Below are 27,804 nucleotides of genomic sequence, written 5' to 3'. Positions count from 1 at the left end.
TTGGGTTGAGAGGTGGAGAAAATGTTTGAGAGCAGATGGTAAATGTTTTGAGTAGAGTCATTCTGTTACTAATACCTCTTTTCCACCAAAAACCCAGGTCCGACCTGGGTTTTGGACATGGTTCCAACCCTGGTCAGACCCATTTATACTGCACCTTTGATCTGGGTTACTCCCAGGTCAGCCCTGTTCACACTGAACTCAGGTCTGCCCTGCTAAACCTGTGAGGTCATAAAAAGTGGGAGGTGAATGCTCCACAACCACCAATCCTCTCATTTTAGGCATGATCCAGGTCAGATAACCCGGGTTGCACCATTTACACTGCACCATTACCCAGGTCCATCCTGGGTCCAACCCTGGTAGCTACCTGGGTTGGATTGCTGGGTCACTTGACCCAGGTTATTTTTCAGGGACCCTTTTACACTGAGCTGCGACCCGGGTAGACCCACCAAAAACCCAGGTTTTTGCTCTGGTGTAAAAGGGGTATAAGACTTCAAAGTATTTTACTGCAAATTTACAAATCTGTATCTGCAGTATAATACAATTTGAGTTGTGAGCATTTAGGCATTACTTTTTGAACAACCCTCATACAAAAGAACATGAGAAACTGTATAAACAACGTGTTATATAGTATATTTGTAAAAGAACGTGAGGAACTGTATAAACAACGTGGTGTATAGTATATTTGCAGAAGAACATGAGAAACTGTATAAACAACGTGGTATATAGTATATTTGCAAAAGAACGTGTGTTTTACAATCTACAATTCCCTCCGCAATTTGTCAATTTGCACCAAAGACCTGGCAAGGATACCTCCAACCCCTTAGGCTAACGGAACAACACAATTAGCCGTACAACCCCCATTTTCAGCCCTCTGATACTCCAAAAAAACATACTAGTAAATTCATTGGGATGTGTTAGGTCGACATTTATAAATGTTGAAATTCATAATGTCCACACCAAAATGTCGACGTTGTTAAAATGTCGAAGGCAGCATGTGAGCATTAGGGGATAGGGTTAGAAATAGTGGAAGAATACTTAGCAGAATGCTGGAGGATCGCAGATCTGACTCGGAAGTGACGAGCACTTGACCACCAGGCTAGAGCCGCTGCAGCCATCGGGAGCGGATAAGTGACCTTGACAAAGGGTCAGGAGCCTGAAACGCATTGGTTTACAGCACACCGTACCAAGAGTGAAGTCATAGCATTGCGCTGTTGAGCAGGCAAGCAAGACGCACAACGACACAAGAAACCAGCCGGACGGAGCGGAGGACTGAAGCCTAAAGGTAGGCAGTAGTAGGGAAAGGGAGAGAGAGCACCCGGTCGGTCTCCATTAATCACCGCACAGCCGGTATTACATCGGAACCCTATAGTACGGACATTTTAAAACATATAATAAAGAGCTTTAAACATTGCTATTAATGAACATTATTGTTTCCACAGGTATTGCGTTTGCACATTGATATAATTTTTTCCCAAGCGCTCGGTTTTATTAATTTACTAGGCCACCAGGGACGATATGTCGACATTTCATTTGTGTCTATATGAATGACATCATCATGCCGACAGTATGAATGTTGGCATATTATACCACACCTAATTGGCTCCTGACAAAATTGACTTGTGTGAGTGTAGGATACAGAAGTTAGACTGTAAGCTCCAACTGGGCAGAGACCGCTTCGAATTATTAAATATCTATATAAGATGCGTGATAGTGTGTGTGTCCGTATCTGTCTCTTTGTCCTTTATGCACGATCAGAGTTTTGGACCTAGCTCCACCAAGTTTGGCACGGTGATGTAGTTTGACCAGAATTAAGTTTTTCGCCTAGATTTGAACTTCATCAGGGCCACACACTGTCACACAATCCCATAAAACCGGGACATCAGGAGCTGGTTTCATACACGCACTGTCACACTCTTATCTCTTCCAAAGTGCTGCGTTATATCACTTTTCCAACAGCCACATGAAATACGGAGTTAGTCAGCCTTCTATGTTTGCATGATAAACTTTGACATTAAAACAGTGTGTAGTATCAGCATTTCACTCACTGTCTCATCTTTCAGCAGCCACTCCGAAGGTCTTCGAGTGCCTGGCAGGCTCATGAGCAGCTCAGCACTCAATACATTCAGACTATGGCAGACAGCATAATCAATCCACAATCTTGGATCCTGGCAAAGCTTAGCATACAGAGATTACAACCAGGAGGGGAGATTGATAGCAGCCTCTATGAACGGGCCAGCTTCTGTCTGGGAACAAGACGCAAGTCCCAGATTATCGGGAATCTGCGTATGCACCGTACTGCGAATGTGCATTACGGGATCGCAGACTGTCAGTGATTGACAGTCTGCTGTTGTTTCTGGGCGCAGAAGGGCTGCGACGGCCTGTTTCCCAAATCAGAGGATTGTAGCCGCTGTTTGGGGGGGGAGAGAAGAGGCTAGGATCTCCGATGGCCGATGGAGATTTCCTGGAATCTTTTACTCATCTGTGGCAGCCGGCTTGCATGACCGCATGGTCACTCCGCCGGCCCAAACGGTTGCAGAGGATCCGATCGGTGATTTCTAAAGATCAAGTGATTATGGAAGCTACATGGATTTCTGATCTGTAAGTCAGTCTGCTCCTGATATACCCTATGAGAATACTCCTGCCTGCACGGTTATTTACTCTTAATTTACATAGTTATCCAGGTTATAGGTGAGGACAATGTAAAAAAATGAAGGCTGCAGGTATACTTCAGGGTCCAGTCTTTAACCCGGGCTAGTTCTCTATAAAGCAGTGCATAATATAGTGGTGTTATAGAAATGAAAGATTATAATTAAAAGATAAACTAATTAGGGCCTTCCGTACCCCTTACAATATGTGACTTGCTCAGATAGCCAAGTTCTTGTAACGGAATAGAAATATGCCCGCGCTTGGTTTTACCCATATTGTGCAGGATACCAGCTCTGTGACAATATCGATGCTATAGATGTATACAAACCAGAAGGACCTCTGTTGTCGGCGCTTTAGCTAATGCTGGTCACACACTGCCAGATAAAATGCGTGTCAGACATTTTATCTGGCAGCCTGACCCCCAGCAGATATCACGGGATTACACGGTGATAAAACTCACAGCGTATTGGCCCCGATATCTGTGCTCGTTCCTTCTTGTGAAATGTCGGTCAGTCAGCCGCAGCAGGGCATACACTGCCCGATGCGGCCGACATTTAACTTACAAAATGTTGCATCGGACGGGCATGCTGGGTGATCCGGCATGACCGACCGATATATTACCTTCGGTCGTCCGCACACACCGTACAATTATCGGGGCGATCCGCTGATATCGGATGGATCGCCCCTGCAATTGTATAGTGTAGGCCCAGCATAATTCTGAAAATCTGTGTGTATCTAGCAAATACAACATGGGGAGTTTTGCTCATAACTTTGTTTAAAACACTTAAGCTTGCAGCCTCGCACCAGGGCACCCCTATCACTGCGGGCTCTTATAATGCAAAGCTGTCACAACCACTTTTTAGCTTAAAAGGCATTTTAATCTCCAGCTTATTTTTGTGCTTTTCAGCCTCGACTTTATCTGACCAGGTGGCATTCATCATCTTTTTCCTTGGATAGTCCCCGGGATCCAACTGTAACCAAAGGAGAGCGCTACATGTATCTCGGCTGGGATCTCTGCAACAAAACGGCAGGATGGCAAGGGAACCGTCTCGTCCTGCCAACATGAAGAAGGGAGTTATCTAATAAAAGTGACCAGAGGGCATTTACACGTCAATGAATACACGGGAAGTGGGCAAGAGCTTTAAAATGTGTTTTTTTTTCCTCACCATGAGGTTACACAAATAATTGTTAAAGTGATTTGCAAATTACCTGTCAATTGAAGGATATCACCCACCCATTGCCACCTTCTGCCTGGTGTTATGAAGGGGTTTTATCATGGTGCAATATAGTAACACAGCGCTAGTTTGAATAAAGACTGTAAGGTTTTCACAATTTCCTAATCTAATGACTCAACCTCAGTCCAGCTGCGGGGACTTGTTCCTGCAGGGATCACTTATAACCTATGAATAATACATTTTCTCCTGGAATACAAACCGTGTGAACATACAGTAAAACATCTTTACAAATTGGATTCCTCATCACAAAAGTAACGGCAGAAAAACCGACATAAGCTGGACTGACCTTTGTACAGGTCGCGAGATACGTGCCTGTAATGGTGAGAATACAATACGTGTTGTACTAAGGGTTGTATGTAATTTGTGACATACGTGACACGATTGTAGTATCATTATACACGAGAGGAATAACTGAAATGAGTCTTCAGCCTTCTTCCCAATGGTGCTTGAACAACTCAAGAAACACTGTATTCCAAACATGGATGCATTGTACAGGACTGCGGGAGCCTGAGACGCCAACCACAGAATTCCAATATCACCAGACGTAGGGGACTATAATCGTGCAAGTGCAGTCATTCTATTCACTCTATATTGCAGAAGGTATAAACATTTTCTTACATGATTATCCCCACTATGTACTAACCATTTCAAGTATAGCGCTTTCGATAAAGCGATGTCCCTGTGAAATTGTTCCTGACACGTTGGGGGGGGGTGGGTGGGGGGGGGGTGATGGGGAGTATTGTGTTTTCGAAAGACCCCTCTATAAGTCCTGACACTGGGTATACGTTGCGCAATTTCAGTTGGCGAAACGCCTCGGCACTGGACGGAGGCTCTCCTCCGCAAATCTATGTTTTTTAGAGCTTGGTACATAGCGATCAGACTGCAGTCCCCACTGAAAAAGCCTTTTGCAGATTTCTGTGAGTAAAAGGAATCACAAAAGGTTACTAGCTTTCATAGTACAGAAATATTCAAAGCATATGAGAACAAGAAGAGTACATGGGAATTCAGGACAAACCACGCTGGAAAGACACTTCAGAAGCACCAGAAGAAAAACAGCTTTGTAAAGAATTATAAGAACAGGGATGAGGCTCGAGGTGCATTAGGTATTTAATTACAGCACAGGAGCCCACGGGCAGCAGGGGGAAGCAAGGTCAGTGGAGAACTCCTGCATAGAAAGAATTCTGCCATCTACGCCAAATTAAATCACGTTTCAGAAAGGCATTTCCTACTACCATAAACAAAGCAATCACCCATTACCATGGAGGTATAACGAAGACAAATCTGTACCGAAGTAGACAAGGGTTAAGAAGTAATTCAACACCGTGCAATATGGTATCGGGATAGAAGATCGGCAATGAAATGGATGAGACCGAATGGTCGACATGCAATAGGTCGACATGTACAAATGAGCGACGTGTTTGCTAACCTATACGGCAGCATTAAGGAAGTCCCTAATACCAAGCCCAAAGACACAGATCCCCAGCTGAAATATCCGGAGACTCAAGGCACACATCCACTAACAGACCTAAAAAAGACCGCACAATTACGACATTGTAATCGTGGGTCGTTTGTCAGTCTGTGCTGTGACCTACACTGACAGGCTCATCAATCATCCCCTAACACGCTCAACTTGTCGTTATCGTCAGGTGGTACAGCATTTTCAGGCGATGATTGTCGGAAACGACCAGCGCGAACGAGCATCGCTAGTCGTTTCCGACATAACAGTGCACGATTACTGAGCGATTGCACGATTACGATGTCGTAATCGTACAATCGCTCAGTATTATCGGTATGTGGATGTGCGCCTTTACAGTATGTTCATTCTTATTAAACAATCTCGGATTTTTAAAGGGAAAAAATGAGCAGAGATAAGAAGAAATTGCTTTACCCACAGTTATTATTACACTATTACTGGGACCCTAACATTTTAATAAAATGTATTCTAGAACGTATATAGGGATGTATGCTCCCTAATAGGCTGAATAATAAACATGTCACACATCCTAACTCTCCTGGAATGTCCAAGAGACTCTGCAATAAAGTGGTTGTCCTCCGGGCCACCTGATCGAGTCTAGCAATCTCCCTGATGCACAGTCGGGGAATCGGTATTACTTACCGCCGGATGCCTGTCCGACATGGGTGAAAATCCTGATCGTCCCTAAGGTAAGTATTCACTAACCTATTTCTCTCCCCTAACCCTCCTTAGGGGTGCCTAACCCTAACCTCCCCCCCCCCCCCCCGTGCCTAACCATAATCCCCCCTCTACGTGCCGAAACCTAACCCCCCCTTCCCCCCCGGGGGGTGCCTAACCCCGAGTCCTCCCCGGGGGTACCTAATCCTAACACCCCCTTCCCCTAGCCTAACCCTACCCCCCCGGGGTTGTGCCTAACCATAAGTTCCCCCCAGGAGCCCTAAACCTAACCCCCCCCCGTGGCTGTCCACGCTCAGCATCACTTCGATTGGGATGCCGGGCGCCGGTCTCCCGGCATCAGTAAAATGACGGGCATCTAGATTTAGACTCCTGTCATTTAACCCTCGCCGGGATAAAGCAGTCGGGAAGCCGGCTGTCGGGATTAGGTCCGCCAGCTTCCCGATTGCATACCCACAGTCGGAATGAGGAATGGTGGTTATAATACGGAGTGACAATTCGTTATGTAACATCACCCTGTGGTGTCCATGTTGTGACAGTATATTTCATGTTGCAACACTGCACTAGGCAGAGGATGATCACGTGTCTCTGTGGGTGGAGCATGATGTCGCAAATAGCTTTTAAGTTTTGCTGGAGGGGATCTCAAAAGTTGGCAAGTGTTACATAGGTGGTTTGCGTGAAAAGTTCCCCCCCTTCCCCAGTTGTAACCCCCTCACACAGAAATGGTATTTTTTTATTTTACAATGTAAAAACAAATAAGCATCATACGCTTACTGGCAATAACATTAGCTCGGCAGTCACCTCGCTAGACCCAGGCGCTCACCTTCCTCTGAGGAAGTCGCGCTGATAACCTCTGAAGTTCCCGGGAGTTGCATGGAGGGAGGGGCGGCAATAATCTCCCTTATTCTATGTCTTCACGTCTGCATTCAATTTGCCTAACTTGTATGTTTCAGTTTTCAATATGTTCTGTTTTGCCCAGAGCAGAGCACTTTGGCATCTTACAAAGCATAGATGATGATGATGATGATATTATTATTATATCCAAATCTATACCCAGGTTTAGGGGTCTGCCTGTTCCTGCAGGCTAATCTCTTGAACCAATGGACACATTTTGATGGGGTTTTCACTATTATATACAGCATTGGTCAAGGAAGCTTTAGGTGTACGTAACCATTCATCTGTGACAGTAGTGAGCCGAGCACGTCACGATTGTAGTGAAGCAAGTTACAGAAAAAAAAATCTTGCACCAAGCTGCTGTCTGTATAGGAGCTGGTCATGGTGTTGAAACAGCAAGAGAGCATCTGAAACTGAGACAATCGGAGATAGCAATGTGCCCTGTTGCTTAGCAGCAGTCTAGTGAGAGGATGGAGTCAGGGACTGAGCAAGTTCATGTCTGAGGCAGACAGAGCGAGAGACGGGCTCCAACAAACCCATGAATATGCCCTCCTGATGCAGAGAGACAGTAGCCAGGATGGAGCCAGGGGAAGCATAGCTGTAAGGAATTTAATACAAAAACCACCAACCATTGGAACATCATCAAATGATTTCCATTTCCTGCAATACAAATCTCTCATCCATGATGCTCCTGCCCGTTGCAGCACATCCCAGTGGCTGAGCCCCAGACCGCTGCACGGCATCAGGAATGGGGGGTTGTGTTGACACTGTTGAGATGTAGAGTGCAGGAGTGAGAAGCAAGGGGTTGTGGTGAGATACAGGGGACTATGATGACATGGTGTCGGTTGTTTTGAGATGTAGGGGCTTTGGCAAGATGAAACTGCTCCCGTGCGAAGCCAGGGCGGGTCACTAGTTAATAATAATAATAATAAATTATAGTTCTGTGCTAAACACTTAAGACTGATCTAGCCTGTATTAGTTCCCGGCCTTTACACGGAAAGTAGAGAGTGATAGCTCGATGCCTGTGTTTGTAGCATGCAATTGCAAGCCCTGTCTCGAATTACACGTTTGCACAATGAATCGGGTGCAGAGTTACACCCTGTTGCACCAATGGGTTAAACAAGAAGTGATCTATGTTCTTTTCACATTTTCTGCCTCATTCTCAAATCTCCAGACAGAGATGTGTGGACTACTGAAAGTCTGGGGGGGGGTCATCAGCTTTAACCAGTGGCCCCCTAAACTCTGTCCTCAAGGCCCCCTAACCTTCCAGTTTGTAAGGATATCCATGCTTAAGCACAGGTGCCTTAATTAGTACATAAGTCAGTTTGATTGTACCATCTGTGCGCCAGCAAGGATTTCCTTAAATCCTGGACTGCTAAGGTGCCTTGAGGACTGTGGGCCTGATTCAGAGCTGGACGCTCTGACAAGAGCTCTCGCTCTGAATCAGGTCCCTCCTACCTAATATTGGAGTGGCCTCCTGGCCGCTCACATAGCTGTGGGTGACCACCCACAGCTTATGCGAGCAGCCAAAAAGATGGTCGCGATGGTCAAGACCATCGGGCTTGCGACAAGACCCTGCGGTAGGGTCTCGCTGCCGCAAGCCCAGGAGTGCTTTTGGCTCTATCAGAGCCAAAAGCACTCCCACTGACATCACTAGTGATGTCAGTGGGGCCGGCCCCAGACGGTAGGCGTTCCCATGGGAACGCCTCCGTCTGGGCAGCAACGCCCCCAGCACACCCACCAAAGGGGGCGTGCTGTCAATCAACATCGACAGCATGCCCCCTTTGGTGCGAGACCCAAGCTTGGCCGTCGCTATTCGGGTCTCGCGCATGCGCACGACGGAGCTCCTTCCGTCGTGCGCATGCGCACTAGGGCACCATCGACCCGCTTGCGAGCGCTCAGCGCTCGCGAGCGGGTCAGAATCAGGCCCTGTGTTTGGGAATCTCTGGCCTAAACACAGAGGGTCTCATGAGTTAAAAGCCTCCAATACAATCTGTAGACAGGGCCAGAGAGAATAAAATAGGAAATGCCATTCGTCTCTAGGAACAACACTTTGCTATAAATCATTGTGGCAGGAAAATTGGGTCCATTTCATTTTTTAAGGCATTAATCAACTCCATATTTTATGATTTGGTCGAATATTTAATCATTTTACAAAAGATTTAGATGACTTTGAACTCTAAATTGCATATTAAATTAGGCAGAAGGGGTGTAAGTGATGGATGTGATCTGCAATGTGAACTGGTGGCAGAGATTAGCTTCCCGGGCAGCTTTGTACTCGGATGGCTGAATCGGGAGATTTCGGCCAAACAATATCTTACTAAAACCCCTAAAGACTCATCAGCTGCACCCAAATCCTGAATTCTGCCCATCACTTTTCGGTGATAGCATACTACCGATTATGCGGCAAACTGGTACGCTTCTTCACTTTTGTACAAAATCATTTTCATCATATTTAAGAGATTTCAATTTAACTATTAAAATGACAACTTTAAAGGGTATCTCCAAATTCCCCAACTTCTAATTCTTCTAATATCGATTTACAGGTCACACAGAGGATAGCGGTATGTCATACAGGTGGACCTAAGCCCAGCGGATGAAATACCAACGCCGGCAGCAGGAGATCCCGACGGAGGGAAGTAAACTACCTAACGCTCCCCTCTCCACCCCCATAATTCTCCTTTAGGGGTGCCTAAACCTAACCCCCCCTCCCCGCACCCTAAACCTCCCCCTGGTGGTGCCTGACCCCAACCCCCCCTTTCCCTATCCTAACCCTCCCAGGGGATGCCTAACCCCATGTCTCCACGGGAGCCCCTAAACCTACCATTCCGCCCCCCCCTATCTGCTGGCGGCGTCCAGCTTACCTACATTCGGTAAGTTGGGCGTCGGGATTTCGCCATGGGGTTGATGGTAGATGTCGGGATTTTGACGCCTATCATTAGTCTCTTGCCGGGATTTAACAGTCATTTAACTACATCCCCATACAGAGTACCTGCAATTACCAGAGAGCTATACAAGCACCACTACACCATACCATACGCCTGAGAACTGTTGCTATCTGCACGACTCTACACTACACAGCGGTCAGTGAATGATGCGGAGGAACCGGAACAGTTCTAAAACAACCAGTAAGTAGGATGGAGACAGATTAGACTTATTGGTTCTTACTACCTGTGGAGTAAAGAAAGGGCATCTTTCCAGGACTTTGTACTACACAACTTGTTGGGTTAGAGGGAATATTAAAAGCAGCATTAGTTTTTAAGTTCATTTGATTTTTTTGACACATGGACCCGCTGCGAATTATACTTGCGTGTAAAACCATATTCGCCCATATATTATGCTTGTCAGAAAAGCAGAATGTATTCCAAACCTGGCACACAAAGCAGATTGATATATTGTGCCAATTGAATCTTTGCCAGAAACTATTGCTTTGCAAAGATTTTCATGTTCTTCTGTTCACCAGGATTTAAAAGAATATGTACAGACTTCTTTCAACTGGATTGGAGGAAGTTGAAACTCCAGTTACATTTAACTATTATCCAAAATGCTTGGGGCCTAGAGTTTTAGGGATAAGGATTTTCTCTGTACTTTCACGCAATATGCCTAAAATATAACAAGTAAAAATAAAATTTTAAGATTTAATCTTTCACCTGGACATTGCTGTGATATAATTATTTATCACTGCAGGAGGAAATGCTCACTGATCATGCCCAGGTGTTTTAGAGATCAAAGGAAGTGGGGTAGAGAGAGACAGGAGGAATCGGGAAGAGAAAGAAAGATATGAGGCAGTGGGGAAATATATGAGGAAGTGGAAAGAGATGGGAGGAAGTTGGTGAGTGAGGAAGTGGGGAGGGGAGAGTGAGATGGCAGGAAGTGGGGAAGAGAGATGGGAGGAAGTGGGGTAGAGAGACAGGAAGATTCGGGAAGAGAAAGGAAGATATGAGGCAGTGGGGAGGGGAGAGTGAGATGGGAGGAAGTGGGGAAGAGAGAGAGAGAGGGAGGTATGGCAGGAAGTGGGGGAGAGAGATGGGAGGAAGTGGGGGAGAGATGGGAGAAAAAGATAGGAGAAAGTGGGGGGGATGGGAGGAGAAAAATGGGAGGAAGTGGGGGAGAGAAATGGGAGAAAATGGGGGGGATGGGAGGAGAAAGATGGGAGGAAGTGGGGGGGATGGGACAAAGATGGGAGGAAGTGGGGGGGATGGGACAAAGATGGGAGGAAGTGGGGGGGATGGGACAAAGATGGGAGGAAGTGGGGGGGATGGGACAAAGATGGGAGGAAGTGGGGGGGATGGGACAAAGATGGGAGGAAGTGGGGGGGATGGGACAAAGATGGGAGGAAGTGGGGGGGATGGGACAAAGATGGGAGGAAGTGGGGGGGATGGGACAAAGATGGGAGGAAGGGGGGGGGATGGGAGGAAGTGCGAGAGATGAAGGAATTGGGTGAGAGTTTGGAGAAAGTGGGGGGAGAGTCATGGGAGGAAGTGGGGGGAGAGAGATGGAGGAAGTGGGGGGAGAGAGATGGAGGAAGTGGGGGGAGAGAGATGGAGGAAGTGGGGGGAGAGAGATGGAGGAAGTGGGGGGAGAGAGATGGAGGAAGTGGGGGGGGAGAGAGATGGAGGAAGTGGGGGGAGAGAAATGGAGAAAGTGGGGGGAGAGAAATGGAGGACGTGGGGGGAGAGAAATGGAGGACGTGGGAGAGCGATGGGAGGACGTGGGAGAGCGATGGGAGGACGTGGGAGAGCGATGGGAGGACGTGGGAGAGCGATGGGAGGACGTGGGAGAGCGATGGGAGGACGTGGGAGAGCGATGGGAGGACGTGAGAGAGCGATGGGAGGACGTGAGAGAGCGATGGGAGGACGTGAGAGAGCGATGGGAGGACGTGAGAGAGCGATGGGAGGACGTGAGAGAGCGATGGGAGGACGTGAGAGAGCGATGGGAGGATGTGGGGGAGAGGGAGAGGGGGGAGAGAGAGAGGGGGGGAGAGAGAGAGGGGGAGAGAGAGAGGGGGGGGGAGAGAGGGGGGGGAGAGAGAGAGGGGGGGAGAGAGAGAGATGGGAGGAAGTGGGGGAGAGAGACAGGAAGAATTGGGAAGAGAAATGAAGATATGAGGCAGTGGGGAGGGGAGAGTGAGATGGGAGGAAGTGGGGAAGAGAGAGAGAGAGAGAAAGAGAGAGAGAGAGAGAGAGAGAGGGAGGTATGGCAGGAAGTGGGGGAGAGAGATGGGAGGAAGTAGGGGAGAGATGGGAGAAAATGGGGGGGATGGGAGGAGAAAGATGGGAGGAAGTGGGGGGGATGGGACAAAGATGGGAGGAAGTGGGGGGGATGGGAAAAAGATGGGAGGAAGTGGGGGGGATGGGAGAAAGATGGGAGGAAGTGGGAGAGATGAAGGAATTGGGTGAGAGTTTGGAGAAAGTGGGGGGGAGAGAGATGGAGGAAGTGGGGGGGGAGAGAGATGGAGGAAGTGGGGGGGGAGAGAGATGGAGGAAGTGGGGGGGGAGAGAGATGGAGGAAGTGGGGGGGGAGAGAGATGGTGGAAGTGGGGGAAGAGAAATGGAGAAAGTGGGGGAAGAGAAATGGAGAAAGTGGGGGAAGAGAAATGGAGAAAGTGGGGGAAGAGAAATGGAGAAAGTGGGGGGAGAGAAATGGAGAAAGTGGGGGGAGAGAAATGGAGAAAGTGTGAGAGCGATGGGAGGACGTGGGAGAGCGATGGGAGGACGTGGGAGAGCGATGGGAGGACGTGGAGAGCGATGGGAGGACGTCGGAGAGCGATGGGAGGACGTGGGAGAGCGATGGGAGGACGTGGGGGAGAAAGGGAGAGGGAGAGGGGAGAGGGAGAGGGGGGGGGAGAGAGAGACAGAGACAGAGACAGAGACAGAGAGAGAGAGAGAGAGAGAGAGAGAGAGAGAGAGAGAGAGAGAGAGAGAGGAAGGAAAAGAAAAACCCCAGTAACAATAGCTAGAAATCAGGCTAATGAAGGGTCCAAAATACTAGTATTACATATGTGGATGTGTTGCAAACTAATGCTTTGTTACAATGTTACTACAGTAGTTGATCCAAACTTAAAATTCTACATTATCCAACACTGACGCAATGATTATATTACTGCCTTAGAAAAGAGTAAAAAAGATGATTAACAGTCTCTGTATTTAGAAAACTAAAATGAAGAAATAACAAAAGATATGGTAAGAACTTACCTTTGTTATCTCTGTTTCTACGAAGTCCATAGGGTCCACAGGGTGACCTTGGGGTATAGCTGGATCCTGGATCCTCGGGCACCACGGAGTTAAAGCTTTCAGCTGCTCCCAGGATGCACTTGGGTCCAACCTCCCCTATACCCGGCCCCGAAGCCACAGGCACCTCAGTTGGTAAGCAGCCCAGGCCGGAGGAGGAGACGAAACAGAGAGAAGGAAGACTGGAACACACAAGAACCATACTCACAGAAATGGGAGACGGAAAACCGGTGACCAGTCACAGAGCCCATATGAAGCCAGGTGCGTCAGGGCGGGTACCCTGTGGACCCTATGGACTTCGTAGAAACAGAGATAACAAAGGTAAGTTCTTACCATATCTCTTGTTTTCTACTTCAGGGTCCATAGGGGTCCACAGGGTGACCTTGGGGATGTCCCAAAGCAGTCCAACTAAGGGCGGGGACGCTCCTGTGCTGATAGGAGAACCCGGCGCCCAAAGGATGCATCCTGAGAGGCAAAGGTGTCAAACGCATTGAACCTCAAAAAGGTCTGAATGGAAGACCAGGTGGCCGCCTTACAGAGCTGAACAGCAGAGGCGCCACGGCTAGCAGCCCAAGAAGGGCCCACGGACCGAGTGGAATGAGCCTTAACAGAGGCTGGAACAGGTAAACCCTCCTGCATATAAGCCTCAATAATAACAGAACGAAGCCAACGGGCTAGAGTCTGTTTGTTGGCAGGCCAACCCCTCTTGTGAAAACCAAAGAGGATAAACAAAGAATCCGACTTCCTCACAGAACTAGTCCGGTCCACATAAACCTGGAGTGCCCTTACAACGTCTAAGGAAGTCTCCCCAGCCGAAAGATCAGGTGACTGAAAGGCTGGTACAACAATTTCCTGATTAATGTGGAACTTGGAAACCACCTTAGGCAGGAAATCAGGACGAGTGCGAAGCACCGCTCTGTCCTGATGAAAAATCAGAAAAGGGGGACGACAAGAAAGCGCCCCCAAATCTGAAACCCTCCTGGCAGAAGCAATTGCCAAGAGGAAAACAGTTTTAAAAGTTAGCCACTTGAGCTCCACTGACTCCAAGGGCTCAAAAGGAGGACCCTGTAAGGCCCTAAGAACCACCGCCAAATCCCACGGGGCCACAGGTGGCACAAAGGGAGGCTGGATTCTCAAAACACCCTGGAAAAAGGTGTGTACGTCCGGCATAGCAGCGATCCTGCGCTGGAACCACACCGACAGACCAGACACGTGTACCTTCAGTGAAGAAAGACGTAATCCTAAGTCCAAACCGGACTGAAGGAAAGCCAGAATACGCGAAACTCGGAACACCTGGGGATCATAGTTTCTGGCCTCGCACCACTGAAAGTAAGTGTGCCACACTCTGTGATAGATCCTCGCGGAAGCAGGCTTGCGCGCCCTCAGCATGGTGGTAATAACGGAGCTAGAAAAGCCCCGAGACCTCAGGACGGCTGTCTCAAGAGCCACGCCGTCAAAGATAGTCAACCCAGATCCGGGTGAAGACAGGGCCCCTGAGACAACAGGTCCCGCCGTTGAGGTAGGAGGTTCGGAGCGTTGATGGACAGGCTCCGCAGATCGGAGTACCACGGCCTTCTGGGCCACGCTGGGGCCACCAGGATCAGTGTGCCTCCGTCCTGTTTGAACTTGCGCAGGACCCGAGGCAGCAGAGATATCGGAGGGAACAAGTAAGCCAGTTGAAACAGCCATTTCACCGACAGCGCGTCTATCAGACTTGCGCCTGCGTCCCTTGTCCTTGACCCGTACACAGGCAGCTTGTGATTGTAACGGGACGCCATCAGGTCCAGCTCTGGCAGCCCCCACTTGTCCACGAGTAGTTGGAATACCTCTGGATGAAGCGACCATTCCCCGGGATGCACATCGTAACGGCTGAGGAAGTCTGCCTCCCAATTGAGGACTCCTGGGATGAAAACTGCCGAGAGAGCTGGAAGATAGCGCTCCGCCCAAGCCAGGACGCGGGACACCTCCGACATCGCAGCTCGACTGCGAGTCCCTCCCTGGTGATTGATGTACGCCACCGTGGTGGCGTTGTCCGACTGCACCTGAACGGCCCTTCCGTGAAGAGCGGTGCCGGACGACTGCAGGGCTCTGTATACTGCCCGCAGTTCCAGGATGTTGATGGGAAGAATCGCTTCCTCCGCCGACCAACGACCCTGAAGTGACAAGAAGCCTGTCACCGCCCCCCAACCCCGGAGACTGGCATCTGTCGTGAGCAGAACCCATTCCGGGATCCAAAAGGGGCACCCCTCCAGGAGATGCGCTGTCTGCGCCCACCAGGCTAGGGACAGACGCACCTCCGAGGACAACACCAGCATCTGAGAGCGGATACTGTGTGGCAATCCGTTCCATTCTGAAAGAATCAGCCCCTGCAGGGGCCTGGAATGGAACTGGGCAAACTCCACCATGTCGAATGCCGACACCATGGACCCCAAAACTCTCATCGCTGAGTGCACCGACACTCTGCCACTGCTCAGACAACTGTGAATCCGCAGCTGTAAGGAGGAGACCTTCTCTGGAGTCAGAAAAGTCCGTTGCTGACGAGAGTCCAGCAGGGCCCCCAAATGAACCATCCGTTGTGATGGGATGAGGGAGGATTTCTTCCAGTTGATCAACCAGCCGTGCGCCTGTAGACAAGCGACCGTCAGGTGGAGATGCTGGATCAGTACCTCCGGGGAGCTTGCCAGCAAGAGGAGGTCGTCTAGATACGGTAGCAACCGTATCCCCTGGCTCCGAAGGTGAGCCGCCATGACCGCCATCACCTTGGTAAATACCCTTGGTGCCGTGGAGAGACCAAAGGGTAGAGCCCTGAATTGGTAGTGGTTGTGGAGAATAGCAAACCGCAGAAACCGTTGGTGCGATGTTGCTATAGGCACATGGAGGTAGGCGTCCTGGATATCCAGGGAGACCATATAATCCCCCGGTTCCATCGCCAGTATGATGGAACGCAAAGTTTCCATCCTGAATTTGGGAACCCTGAGAAACCTGTTCAGGGACTTCAAATTGAGGATGGGGCGATGAGAGCCATTGGGTTTCTGCACCAGAAACAGCGTAGAGTAATACCCCATCCCACGTTGAGACTGTGGTACGGGTATAATGACCCCCACCGTCAGCAAGGCCTCTATGGCTTCCTGAACCTGCAAGGCCTTGGTTTTGTCCTGAGAAGGACTTGTGCAAAAAAACTGGCAAGGCGGCCTGTGCCGAAAAGACAGGGCGTACCCCTGGGAGACCACTTCTCGCACCCAGGCATCTGTGGTGGTATTGTGCCAGCACTGGGCGAATTGAAGAAGTCGGCCTCCCACTCTGGGGTCCCCCAGAGGGAGGCCCGTCCCATCACGCAGAAGGCTTATCTTCTGGCTTGGAAGAAGGGCGCCTAGCACTCCAGGCTTGCTTCTTTGGCTTTGAGGCGGTCTTGGGTGCGGACTGCCTCGGGAAGGACTGACCCTTTGCCTTGCCCTGAACCCGAAAGGAACGAAACGCCGAGCTCCGGACCTTAGCAGGTGTAGTAGCTGAAGGGAGGAAGGCTGACTTGGATTTTGCCAGGGTATCTACTATTTTGTCCAGGTCCGGACCAAATAGTAATGCTCTCCAAGACCGCAACCACAAGGATCTACGAGCAGACACTGCTGCCGCCGAAACCCTAGAGGTCAACAGGCTAGCATCCAAAGATGCTTCTCCAATGTAGGAGGCGGCATCTCTCATCTGTCCTAACAACGCCCTCTGGACGTCCGGAGATTCATCCGTAAACGTGTCCTCCAAGGCGTTGGCCCACCCCTCAATGGCCTTGGCCACCCAGGAGATGGCCATGGACGGCCGGGCTACAGCCCCTGAGAGAGAATAAATAGACTTTAGACAAGTCTCCACCTTCCTGTCCGTAGGATCCTTCAGCGAGGATATAGACGGCAATGGCAAAGTAGCACTCCTGATGAGGCGTGTTACATGGGAATCGACTGCAGGCGGAGTTTCCCATTTCTTACAATGCGCTTCCGGGAATGGATAATTGGACGCCAAGCGTTTCTGTGGCAGGAAACGCTTACTGGGCGTCTGCCAGGCCACCGCCATGTGATCAGTCAACTGATCAGACAAGGGGAACGCTGTAGAAGTAACCTTAGCTTTTTTAAAACTAGGATACCTTGACTTGGGAGCGGGTGCCTCATCCTCAATCAGAAGAATAGCCCGCACCGCCTTAACCAGAGCCCGCACATTGATGGAAGACTTAGTGTCTACCTCCTGGACTGAGGCATCTGAGGCTGAGTCACCCTGTACCTCACCATCATCCGAGAACCCCTCAGAATCCGAAAGATGCGCAGCCTGTGCCATGACTGAGCGTTTAGACGCCCTGGAGGGCACGTCACTGCGCAACATCGACTGAAAAGCCGAAGATGCTGCCGCCAAATCTTGGACAGTGTGGGAAAGCGCATCCACCCAGGGTGGAGGAGCTGTCACAGGAGCCTGAAACGGCACCACAGCCGGCTGTGCCACAGGGGTGGACTGAATATACATTGGCAACCCCGCATAGGGACCAACAGGCTGAGACCCCGGGGGAGTCTGCAATAATTGTGGGACACCCGGGGAATGGGGGATGGCAGGCTGGGGCAACGCCCTAGTAGGGGCGGCAGTCGGGACCGACAGACGGTCCGCGATGGACACCAGCACCTGGGAAAACATCGCCCATGGTGGCTCCTGCGAAATGGGAGGTTTAGACGTACCAGGGACCGCCTGGCACCGTCCGCACAGGCCGTCCTGTGACAAATCCTCCCTATCCACTCCTGCAGAACAGCGCCTGCAGGAGAACAATGCTGGAGCCCCGGAGTGCTCAATCTCCTCCTCAGACATGACTTAGGAAGAAAACGTGCGCACTCACCAGTGTGCTGAACAACAGCCCACAATATGGCACCGTGTAGCACACAACTGTATGTGACGGACCTCACAAATACGTGATCTATATAGGTGAGGTCAGTAGAAACACCCTTCCCCCGCACACCTGTAGGGCTTGTAGGAGAAGGAAAGGGATAGGTACAGGCTGACAGTAAGTAGAAAAAAGACACAGACAGGCAGCACTAGCAAAAGTCACATACCATGCAGGAAGATATACTCACTGCACCTTTCCACTACAATCAACCTGCCCAGATTCAGTGTCTGGGAGGGCTATAGTGCTGTGTACACTGTCCTTTTGCAGGGGAGAGGTACACAGGGGGACCGGTCCGCGTGCTCCCTGAGAGTATCCACGCTGCCACAGAGAAAATGGCCGCTGGAGACCTCAGAGGAGGAGTGGCCGTGTAGCTGCAGCTCAGCGACGCCAGACTACGAGCTGAAAGGCGCGCTGAGCTGAGGGGAGGAGCCGCTAGACAGGGAAGGCTTCCTCCCCTGGCTAGCATATTTAACCCCCGGGTTGCCGGCATCCCGCTTGCCGCTTAATTTACCCTGGTGGTCTAGTGGTCTGGCGGGGTATGCCTCCGCTGGAGGGGGGGCCCGCCGCCACCGCTAGCGCCCCCGGTCTGTCCCCTAGACCGGGGGCATGGGACTGCATTTGAAAGGAACCCGCGCACCGCCGCTAATCAGCGGTGCCCGGCTTACCTGATCTCCCCGGCGTCTTCCGGCAGCAGTCCCGGGGGAAACCAGAGTCCGGCTAGTACAGACTCTGGCTTCCCCCGCCGCGATCCCCAGTTCAGTGCTGGCGTCGCGGCGCCAGCAGGGAGAAGGAGCGGCAGCGTGGGCGTCTTACAGACAGCCCAGCGCTGCCGCTCTGTAGAAAAACTATAGTAAAAAATAAATAAATAAATTTAACTAAGTTAAATAAAAAATTAAAAGCTTTAGGGGGCTGCTCCAGCAGCCCACCCCGCAGGGTGACCCGACTCCGGCCGGGCACCATCTAAAACTGAGGTGCCTGTGGCTCGGGGGCGGGGTATAGGGGAGGTTGGACCCAAGTGCATCCTGGGAGCAGCTGAAAGCTTTAACTCCGTGGTGCCCGAGGATCCAGGATCCAGCTATACCCCAAGGTCACCCTGTGGACCCCTATGGACCCTGAAGTAGAAATAAACTATAATGTAGGATCTTACATTAACTCTACAGGTGTTTAATTATTCATCAACTGTAATTATTTGCTAAGTTCACGTTCAGAGTATATATAAAATGGATGAGAGGAGTTCTAGAGCTATAATATAATGTTCATTAAGAAAAGACTGATGGTCAGGAGGAACATGAATACATGGGATGATAATTAGGCCACATGCCGGAAGGTGAATAATGCACACATGTGTCTCTTCTCTCTGGCGCACATTTATACTGGTTGCCCGATGACTTCAGACAAATAGATTTACAATTGGGACAGTTTGGCGGCATTCATTCTTTTTAATGGACCCTTGCTGTGTCGCTCGCTGTGCACCGACACTTACTGTACACCACATCTTGGTAATAAGACAACAGTGCTTCTTCAGGTATGCAGAAGTAATTGGACACAAATCCACAATTCCGGTTTATACTTGGTATGAACAGAATAACTTCAGGATTACAATTCTAAATAGCCAGCAGAAGAGCCATATCCAATGTAACCTTTACACTACAGGCAAAACACACTATTATAAAGGTTATGTTGGGGAGACAGCACAGAGAGAGAGCATGTCTTACCGAGGTCAGAGGCACAGGGAGAAGGGGAAACTGTAGAGGGAGAGAGAGACTGCAGAAGGCAAGAGGGCAACTGCAGGGGGAGAGCATACTTTAAGGCGGGTATCCACTAGACGATATGCTCCATGAGCGATACCGTCTCGTGACATTGAGCACCCACACTGAACGATATCATTCACGTTATCGTTCAGTGATGTCACCCTCCCTCATTCCCGTACTTGCAGAACCTGACCATATCATCAGGCTGCCCTGCAAGTACGTGCGATGAAAGATGTCGATGACTGCATATCAACTGGACGGTATTGCGGACGATGAAAAATAACTATATCGTTATCGTTCAAATCGTCCAATTTACCGTCTAGTGAATATGCGGCTTTAGCGAGGTCAGAGGCAGACTGCAGAGGGAGAGTACTGTATGTCTTAGTGAGGTCAGAGGCAGACTGCAGAGGGTGAGTACTATATATGTCTTAGTGAGGTCAGAGGCAGACTGCAGAGGGTGAGTACTATATATGTCTTAGTGAGGTCAGAGGCAGACTGCAGAGGGTGAGTACTGTATATGTCTTAGTGAGGTCAGAGGCAGACTGCAGAGGGTGAGTACTGTATGTCTTAGTGAGGTCAGAGGCAGACTGCAGAGGGTGAGTACTGTATGTCTTAGCGAGGTCAGAGGCAGACTGCAGAGGGTGAGTACTATATATGGCTTAGTGAGGTCAGAGGCAGACTGCAGAGGGTGAGTACTATATATGTCTTAGTGAGGTCAGAGGCAGACTGCAAAGGGTGAGTACTAAATGTCTTAGTGAGGTCAGAGGCAGACTGCAGAGGGTGAATACTATATGTCTTAGTGAGGTCAGAGGCAGACTGCAGAGGGTGAGTACTATATATGTCTTAGTGAGGACAGAGGCAGACTGCAGAGGGTGAGTACTGTATATGTCTTAGTGAGGTCAGAGGCAGACTGCAGAGGGTGAGTACTGTATGTCTTAGTGAGGTCAGAGGCAGACTGCAGAGGGTGAGTACTGTATGTCTTAGTGAGGTCAGAGGCAGACTGCAGAGGGTGAGTACTATATATGTCTTAGTGAGGTCAGAGGCAGACTGCAGAGGGTGAGTACTATATATGTCTTAGAGAGGTCAGAGGCAGACTGCAGAGGGTGAGTACTATATATGTCTTAGTGAGGTCAGATGCAGACTGCAGAGGGTGAGTACTATATGTCTTAGTGAGGTCAGAGGCAGACTGCAGAGGGTGAGTACTATATATGTCTTAGCGAGGTCAGAGGCAGACTGCAGAGGGTGAGTACTATATATGTCTTAGTGAGGTCAGAGGCAGACTGCAGAGGGTGAGTACTATATGTCTTAGTGAGGTCAGAGGCAGACTGCAGAGGGTGAGTACTGTATGTCTTAGTGAGGTCAGAGGCAGACTGCAGAGGGTGAGTACTAAATGTCTTAGTGAGGTCAGAGGCAGACTGCAGAGGGTGAGTACTGTGTGTCTTAGTGAGGTCAGAGGCAGACTGCAGAGGGTGAGTACTGTATGTCTTAGTGAGGTCAGAGGCAGACTGCAGAGGGTGAGTACTGTATATGTCTTAGTGAGGTCAGAGGCAGACTGCAGAGGGTGAGTACTGTATGTCTTAGTGAGGTCAGAGGCAGACTGCAGAGGGTGAGTACTGTATGTCTTAGTGAGGTCAGAGGCAGACTGCAGAGGGTGAGTACTGTATATGTCTTAGTGAGGTCAGAGGCAGACTGCAGAGGGTGAGTACTGTATATGTCTTAGTGAGGTCAGAGGCAGACTGCAGAGGGTGAGTACTATATGTACTACATGTCTTAGTGAGGTCAGATGCAGACTGCAGAGGGCAAGTGGCATAGTATGTCTTAACGAGGTCAGAAGCAGTCTCTCTCTTGGGCGCAGGCACGCCATCTAAACGTGTTCTTTCCCAATATACTCCACTTTGGATGAATTAAATAGTTTACAAGGTGCTTATCCACATATCCAAGTTTTGGAACCACTGGTGTATATTCTACATGACAACATACCAAGAAAGACTAAATGATCGCAACACGTGTAGCGTGGAATGGATAGGAAGGGGATGTATGTGATAAAGAAAAGGTCACATTAAACAAGGTTTATAATAATGTACAGGAGAACTTCATCCTACCAAAGGAAGGGAAACACTAGAAAGGGGGGACACATCCTAAAACTGGAGGGTAACCGTTCTAGGTGACATTCAGGTGAATACTGCAATTACTTTACTGAAACAGTAAATAGCTGTAATATCCTTTTGCAACCGGGATGGCAGAGGCTAATGCAGAAGGTGAATTATAATTGGCAGACTAATCAAATGAATTAATCTAATGCCTAACCGGTCTAGAGTGTACGGTTATGTTATACAGGGCAATAAGGAGCCCAGTAATCAGGCAAGGCAAAGCAAAGTCAAAGCAGTTAGCTACCTGGAAAAGAGAATAATGGATGTATGCTTTTATTATTCATTAGAGTCATTAAAAAGTTACAGTCTTATATCTAATTAAATATAGAGAGTAATATGATCTTGCACTGAGGAAGAGATATGACTGTGACATAACATTACAGCTTTTCATCATTGATATCCATCGAAAAAAAAACTACAGTAATTACAGTTGCCTGGAAATTCCAAAAATAATCTAAAAAGAATACTTTTCCCAAAATAAAAGCTACATCATCATTTAAATCACTACCACTTATGATCGACAGGTGGCAGTAATGAGCCCTTACATCTAACACGGAATAAAAAGACGTTCTACAAGAATCACCGTTAGTATATGATCATAAGACTAGTGACTTGGTCGCTGATACACTTCCTAATAATTGTACAGTACATATGCATAACCGCTGGCCTGCAATATTCAGTCAGGCCAGTGTTTAACTGCACAGGTGAGTGCAACATTTGGTTGAGCTCCACACAGTGAGTTTGGTGATCGCGTCTGAGTGCTGAACGTTCTTCTATAACGGAAACGGTAAAACGCTGCTCCTCACAGTGACTGCAGCAGAAGAGGTTATCGCTGGACAGCTGGAGGAGTTTATAGGATTTGTGAACTGTCCAATTGTCGAAAATCATGTTAAAATTTAAAGCGCCAATAAGCTTTACGGCAAAACCTGACTGTTTATTGCCTAAAAACTAAATTGTCACCTTAAATGTAGTGGCTCTATCCTCGGAATCATGCTGGGACCAGCGAATCGGAGCCCATCACATTTGGGCCATTCTGAGTAAGAGGCAGCCACGTCCGCCACTTTATAAACAAGTCCATCGCTGGCGACGCCCACTTCGAGCGTCCATAGACGCTGAGTTACAATTTGGTGCGTCTTTAGACGTCACCATCGAAAATCTCGCCAGTTCCTTAACAGGTGCAGTTTCACCATCCGATTGATCATCTGTGCACGCAACTGCTCTCAGCAACGTCTCCCACCTTCAAAGCAGATCCCAGTGTATCTAAATGCACGGATACTGCTTTTCACTCTGTACTATATATCATTGCAGCAAAATCTACCTGACAAACTAATCTCCCAGTAAAATGAGGGACGCCTCACCCAATAAATTATTTTGTGACATCGGGTTGGTTGAAGGTGCTAATTTTTAAACTGTGTTTTTTTTCACCAATATTTTTTCATTTTCACCTATATGTTCGCTGATATATGCCTATAAGCATATATAATCACTTATTAGCACATTTCTTTCAATTACCATTGTTTTTCCTATTAAATGTTAGTGTTTATTTTTATCTGTACATTTATTGTGAGATACCAAGTCTGTGTTCCTCATACAGTAGAGGACATATGTATTAAATACCGGCAGATTCCATCTATAATATACTGTCCAGACTTATGTGATTGTTGTATGTACTTTACATTAGTTATTATTTTCTCTGGACAGAAACTAAATCACGCTGTTTAATTTAATTTATTTTCATTTTTCTTGCATCTCACGCATGTCTCTTTATTTATTCAATAATCTTTAAACATACGTGCCTCTAAAAACGTGAAGCAATTTTTCTTATCATCATTATTTTTGTTCTCTGGTACTTTGTGGTGTATTGTTATATGTATTGTGAGATATCACACACATAGGAATTGCATTGTGCTGCCTGTTAATGTTAACACATTCCCTTATATCTCACAACAGGATGTTTGTCCATTGAATTCTTTGAACTTAAACGCTCTTACCATACTGTGACCATACCACATATTTTACAATTAAAGATAATAAAAGTTTAATTTTATCTATTATATACTTTCTGTTTTTTTTCTTTAAACATTGTCAATACAGCTCCCAGGGAGTACCCTCATTCAGAACAATACATCAATTATATACACGTTGCTTTATTTGAATATAATATATACCATCTCTCTGTGCGGTGTCTTACCCTTATACTTTTCCTTCTCTTCCCCACCCTTTCTTCTCCTGTCCCCCTACTCACCATAATGAAGTGTACCTGCTGTTATCGTAAAAAGAAAAAAAAAGGCAAAAAACAAAACAAAAACAAAACCTTTTCTTCGTGACATTCATAGATGCTTCACTACAAAGTCCTTTATCTCAAAGCTTATCTAATGTACAAAGCAGGTCTGCAAAGTAAATTCCACCGCAAATGACAGCTAAAACCTTCCACAAATGAGGTCCTGTGAGAGCGCGGTAAACAGTGGTTTCTGCTCACATACCGGGATTCAAAAAGAAGAAATACAGATAGAAATTCACGGGATGTTTCGCCGATAGAGACGTCTTTTTTTATCAACTTCAGGGAGCGGACATTAGAGGAATCTAAGTGCCTTAGAAGTTTTGTGAGTGGCAAAGTACTCCAGCAAAAAAAAAAAAACTAGAAATCGCAATCTTTCACACTGCAACATTGACTGGCAGGGGCAGGGGCAGCAGTGTGAAAGCATTATGTGCGTGTTCGTATCCCCTGCATGGCGACCGTGCGTGCTACGTCGGTATTGGCAGTGTGGCCGCAGCCTGTGCATCACTAGTGAATGCATAACTCTCACACCTGCATAGCTACAGTGGGGATGTAGTTTAAATACCGCTTGTCAGGACACCAGTCACAATCCTGGGCGCCAGCATTCCGCTGGTAAGTAGCGGGGTTAGGCACTAGGGGGGAATTTAGGTTTAGGCTGTGGGGTGGGGGGGAGGGTGGTTAGGTTCAGGCTGCAGAGAGGGGGGGTTAGGTTTAAGCTGCGGAGAGTGGGTGGGGGGGAGCGTTGGGTTTAGGCTGCGGTGGTGATTAGGCTCTGTCTACGGTGGAGGAGGAGGGTTAGGATGCTAACCAACAGGTGTCGGTATCCTAACCGGGTTGGTATGCCGGCGTCGGGGTTCTGACCGTCGGGCTCCAGAGCGCCGGCATCCCGTACCCATACTGTGTTTGCGTGTCATTGTGTCGTCAGAGTGGGCGACGTCTATGCAAGACAGTGTGACCAGTCTGGCTGCAGTTCATGCAAGAGAACTTCATCAGCCACGTCGCAGTTCGTGCGTCACTCTCGCCAGTGTGGTTGAAGTGTGCGCATCACAGTGCTGTCCGCACGGTCACTGCCTAGGTCGTCACCAGTGTATCAGCAGTCTGCATTTCACTAGGTCGCCAGTGCTGCAGCAGTTTGCGCGTCACAGTGTCGCCAGCGTGTCCGCTGTCTGTGCCATTGCGTCAGCAGTGCGGTAGTAGTGTGTATCCCTATCACATTGGTGGCAGCGGTGGGCCTTGCCATATTGCCAGCGTGTCTGTAGTCTGCATTTCGCTACTGTAAGTCGCCAAGGTGGCCGCTGTCTGTGTGTCACTGTGTGGCCAGCTTGACAGCAGCCTGTGCGTCACAGTGTCGCTAGCGTTGAAGCAGTGTGTGCGTCACAGTGTTGACAGCGTGGCTGCACTCACCATGTGCGATGAGCTACGGCCTGAATAATGTATATAAAATTTATGACTCAAAACATAAAAGAACGAAAGCAATGAAGTATTATCTCATTGGAAAATAATATATGTTGTATTTGATATCTGAAAATTCAATGGGAAGACTGATAGGAAGGAAAAGGTTGTGAGAACAGGTGGGGTCATAGCAGAGAGGTGAGGGGAAGGTATTATGGGGGGGGGTGGAAGAGCTATGGGATAACAATGAGAAGTTGGAGCAGCGTAATGTTACATAGGCAGGGGGACAAGATGCAATAACTACATATACATGTAATGTAACCTTCTTGCACACGTCTCACCTTGAAAGAGGTATGTTGTTCCATGTGACGGAGCAGCTGCGGTTTTTGGATTGCAGTAAAGTCACATATTGAGCATTTAAACTGCTTCCCTGGAATAAACACATTGTGAAACGTTTGGTGAGCTGTCCGCAGACCATTGTACAGTGATGACATGGACAACACAGCTACAGACACTATTGCTGCAGTCTCCACAAAAACAGCCCTTCTCGGCGCTTCAGGTCCCGTGAGATTCGGCTTGTGCGGAGCGCCTTTCCCTGGCTTTTTGTCCCCGAAATGCATCGTAGTCAAAAATGGTTGTGACAAACGGCTTCGCGAGACTGCACTGATTAATTTTATTATGCGACACTTGTAGATCTGTCTGAATGTGTACACGAAATGCTACGATACATCGGCTGCGGCTTTTTCCCACGCCAAGTTCCATTGTTCTTGGTATACAGATTCAGTCGCACAGATATACAAATGTCGCATATCAAATGAATCGGTGCAGTCTCGTGTCGCATCAGTTTGCTAATAAGATACATTTTCTGCTGAAAAAGATGCTTGGTGTAAGCGGAGTCGCACGGGACCTGGCCGCTCACTCGCGCCACGTTGCATATTGAGTCTAGGTGTGTGAGGTCACATCTGTTACAGGGGTGACGCCACTGGCAAAGTACGATATGAAGGTATATATAATTACTCAGGAAAACAATCAGACAGATGCACCTAAAGGGGAAAAGCAAACTCTAAAGGTGATGTTACTGTGTATAAAATCCTGTAAAGATGATCTGTATGAACAGAGAGTTCATATGCCCTCACATCGGGGTTCATTAGGAATAGTTGAATCCCTACTGTAAATAATTACAGAAAAGTGCTTCTAAATGATGCAACCTATGGTAAGGTACCGGGTTCAGAGATGTACGCAAAAGCCGATATTTTACACAGCTGAGCGATTGTCTGAGGACGGCGAAAGTGGCACCTTAGCGAGGCTGCTCGCAGTGTGGATTTCTTCGCAGAGTGATTAACAGTCAGGGACCATTTATAGGGCAGTTATGGGGAATGGGAGCAAAAACGCGGACGTGTCGCAACAGTTTTTGAGGAATGACCGCTGACTGTGATCCCGTACGCAGAAGACATGGCGCCGGTGTCTCTGTTCCCCTGGCCATTCTCCACGACCATTGGGTTACTCAGATGGTTGATTATCGAAGGATCTGCGACCACTGCTGCATATGACACTTGCTTGGAACGGCAAAGCCGCTAGTTGGCGTCTCAATAAGTTTCCAGGCGGCTGCATGCATTAGCGCATATTCTCACAGCAGTCGTGTACGGGATCTACGCTACCAATGCATTAGCGTACGTCTCTGAACAGAAAACTTGGTCTACAGCATGGTGCTTTTACATATTCCCTATCATACTGTATGTTGTTGTGACCGATGAGTCTTCAATCATCAGGGAGTCTATCAGCGCTTACGTGGCAGCAGTAAGCTATTGATGGACAACCTGCTGGCTTTGTGAATAGTGACAAGGCCTGGTTAGGATCCCCCCAATGCCAGCACCACCGATGTGGGGAGGTGCAGAACAGTTGCAGAGCTACATAGGAGTTTACTACAACCACGCGTTTCACTTTACAACAAAACTATTTGGTAAATCTTGATAAAAAGATTTCACCAAGTGTTTATCTAATGAAGATAAATGAAAGATTATCACTTGTAATACAACAGGATGAAAAATGTTCCAATAAAACGGCTACATCGGCCTGTCCACATCTACAGATAGATTTGGTTCTGGGCCAATGATTAGATGGAGACCAAGTAAAACCATTTTACATGAAAATGCAGCAATGGTTGGTCAGG

General features: G+C 48.4%; 1 protein-coding gene across 3 annotated transcripts in view; it reads right to left on the bottom strand.

Annotated features, from left to right (window-relative positions):
- ZFAT (zinc finger and AT-hook domain containing) overlaps positions 1 to 27,804 on the bottom strand; it is a 214,268-nt gene that overhangs the window by 92,664 nt on the left and 93,800 nt on the right. For all 3 annotated transcript variants that reach the window (XM_088443007.1, XM_088443006.1, XM_088443005.1), the window contains exon 11: positions 25,976 to 26,064. In XM_088443007.1, coding sequence (XP_088299133.1) covers positions 25,976 to 26,064 — 89 coding nt within the window. The remainder of the gene's footprint in view (positions 1 to 25,975; positions 26,065 to 27,804) is intronic.

This window comes from Taudactylus pleione, unplaced genomic scaffold, assembly GCF_031769625.1.
Source record: "Taudactylus pleione unplaced genomic scaffold, aTauple2 ptg000321l, whole genome shotgun sequence".
Taxonomy (NCBI): domain Eukaryota; kingdom Metazoa; phylum Chordata; class Amphibia; order Anura; family Myobatrachidae; genus Taudactylus; species Taudactylus pleione.
Note: the sequence above shows the minus strand (reverse complement) of the source record. Positions and strands in the feature narration are given on the sequence as shown.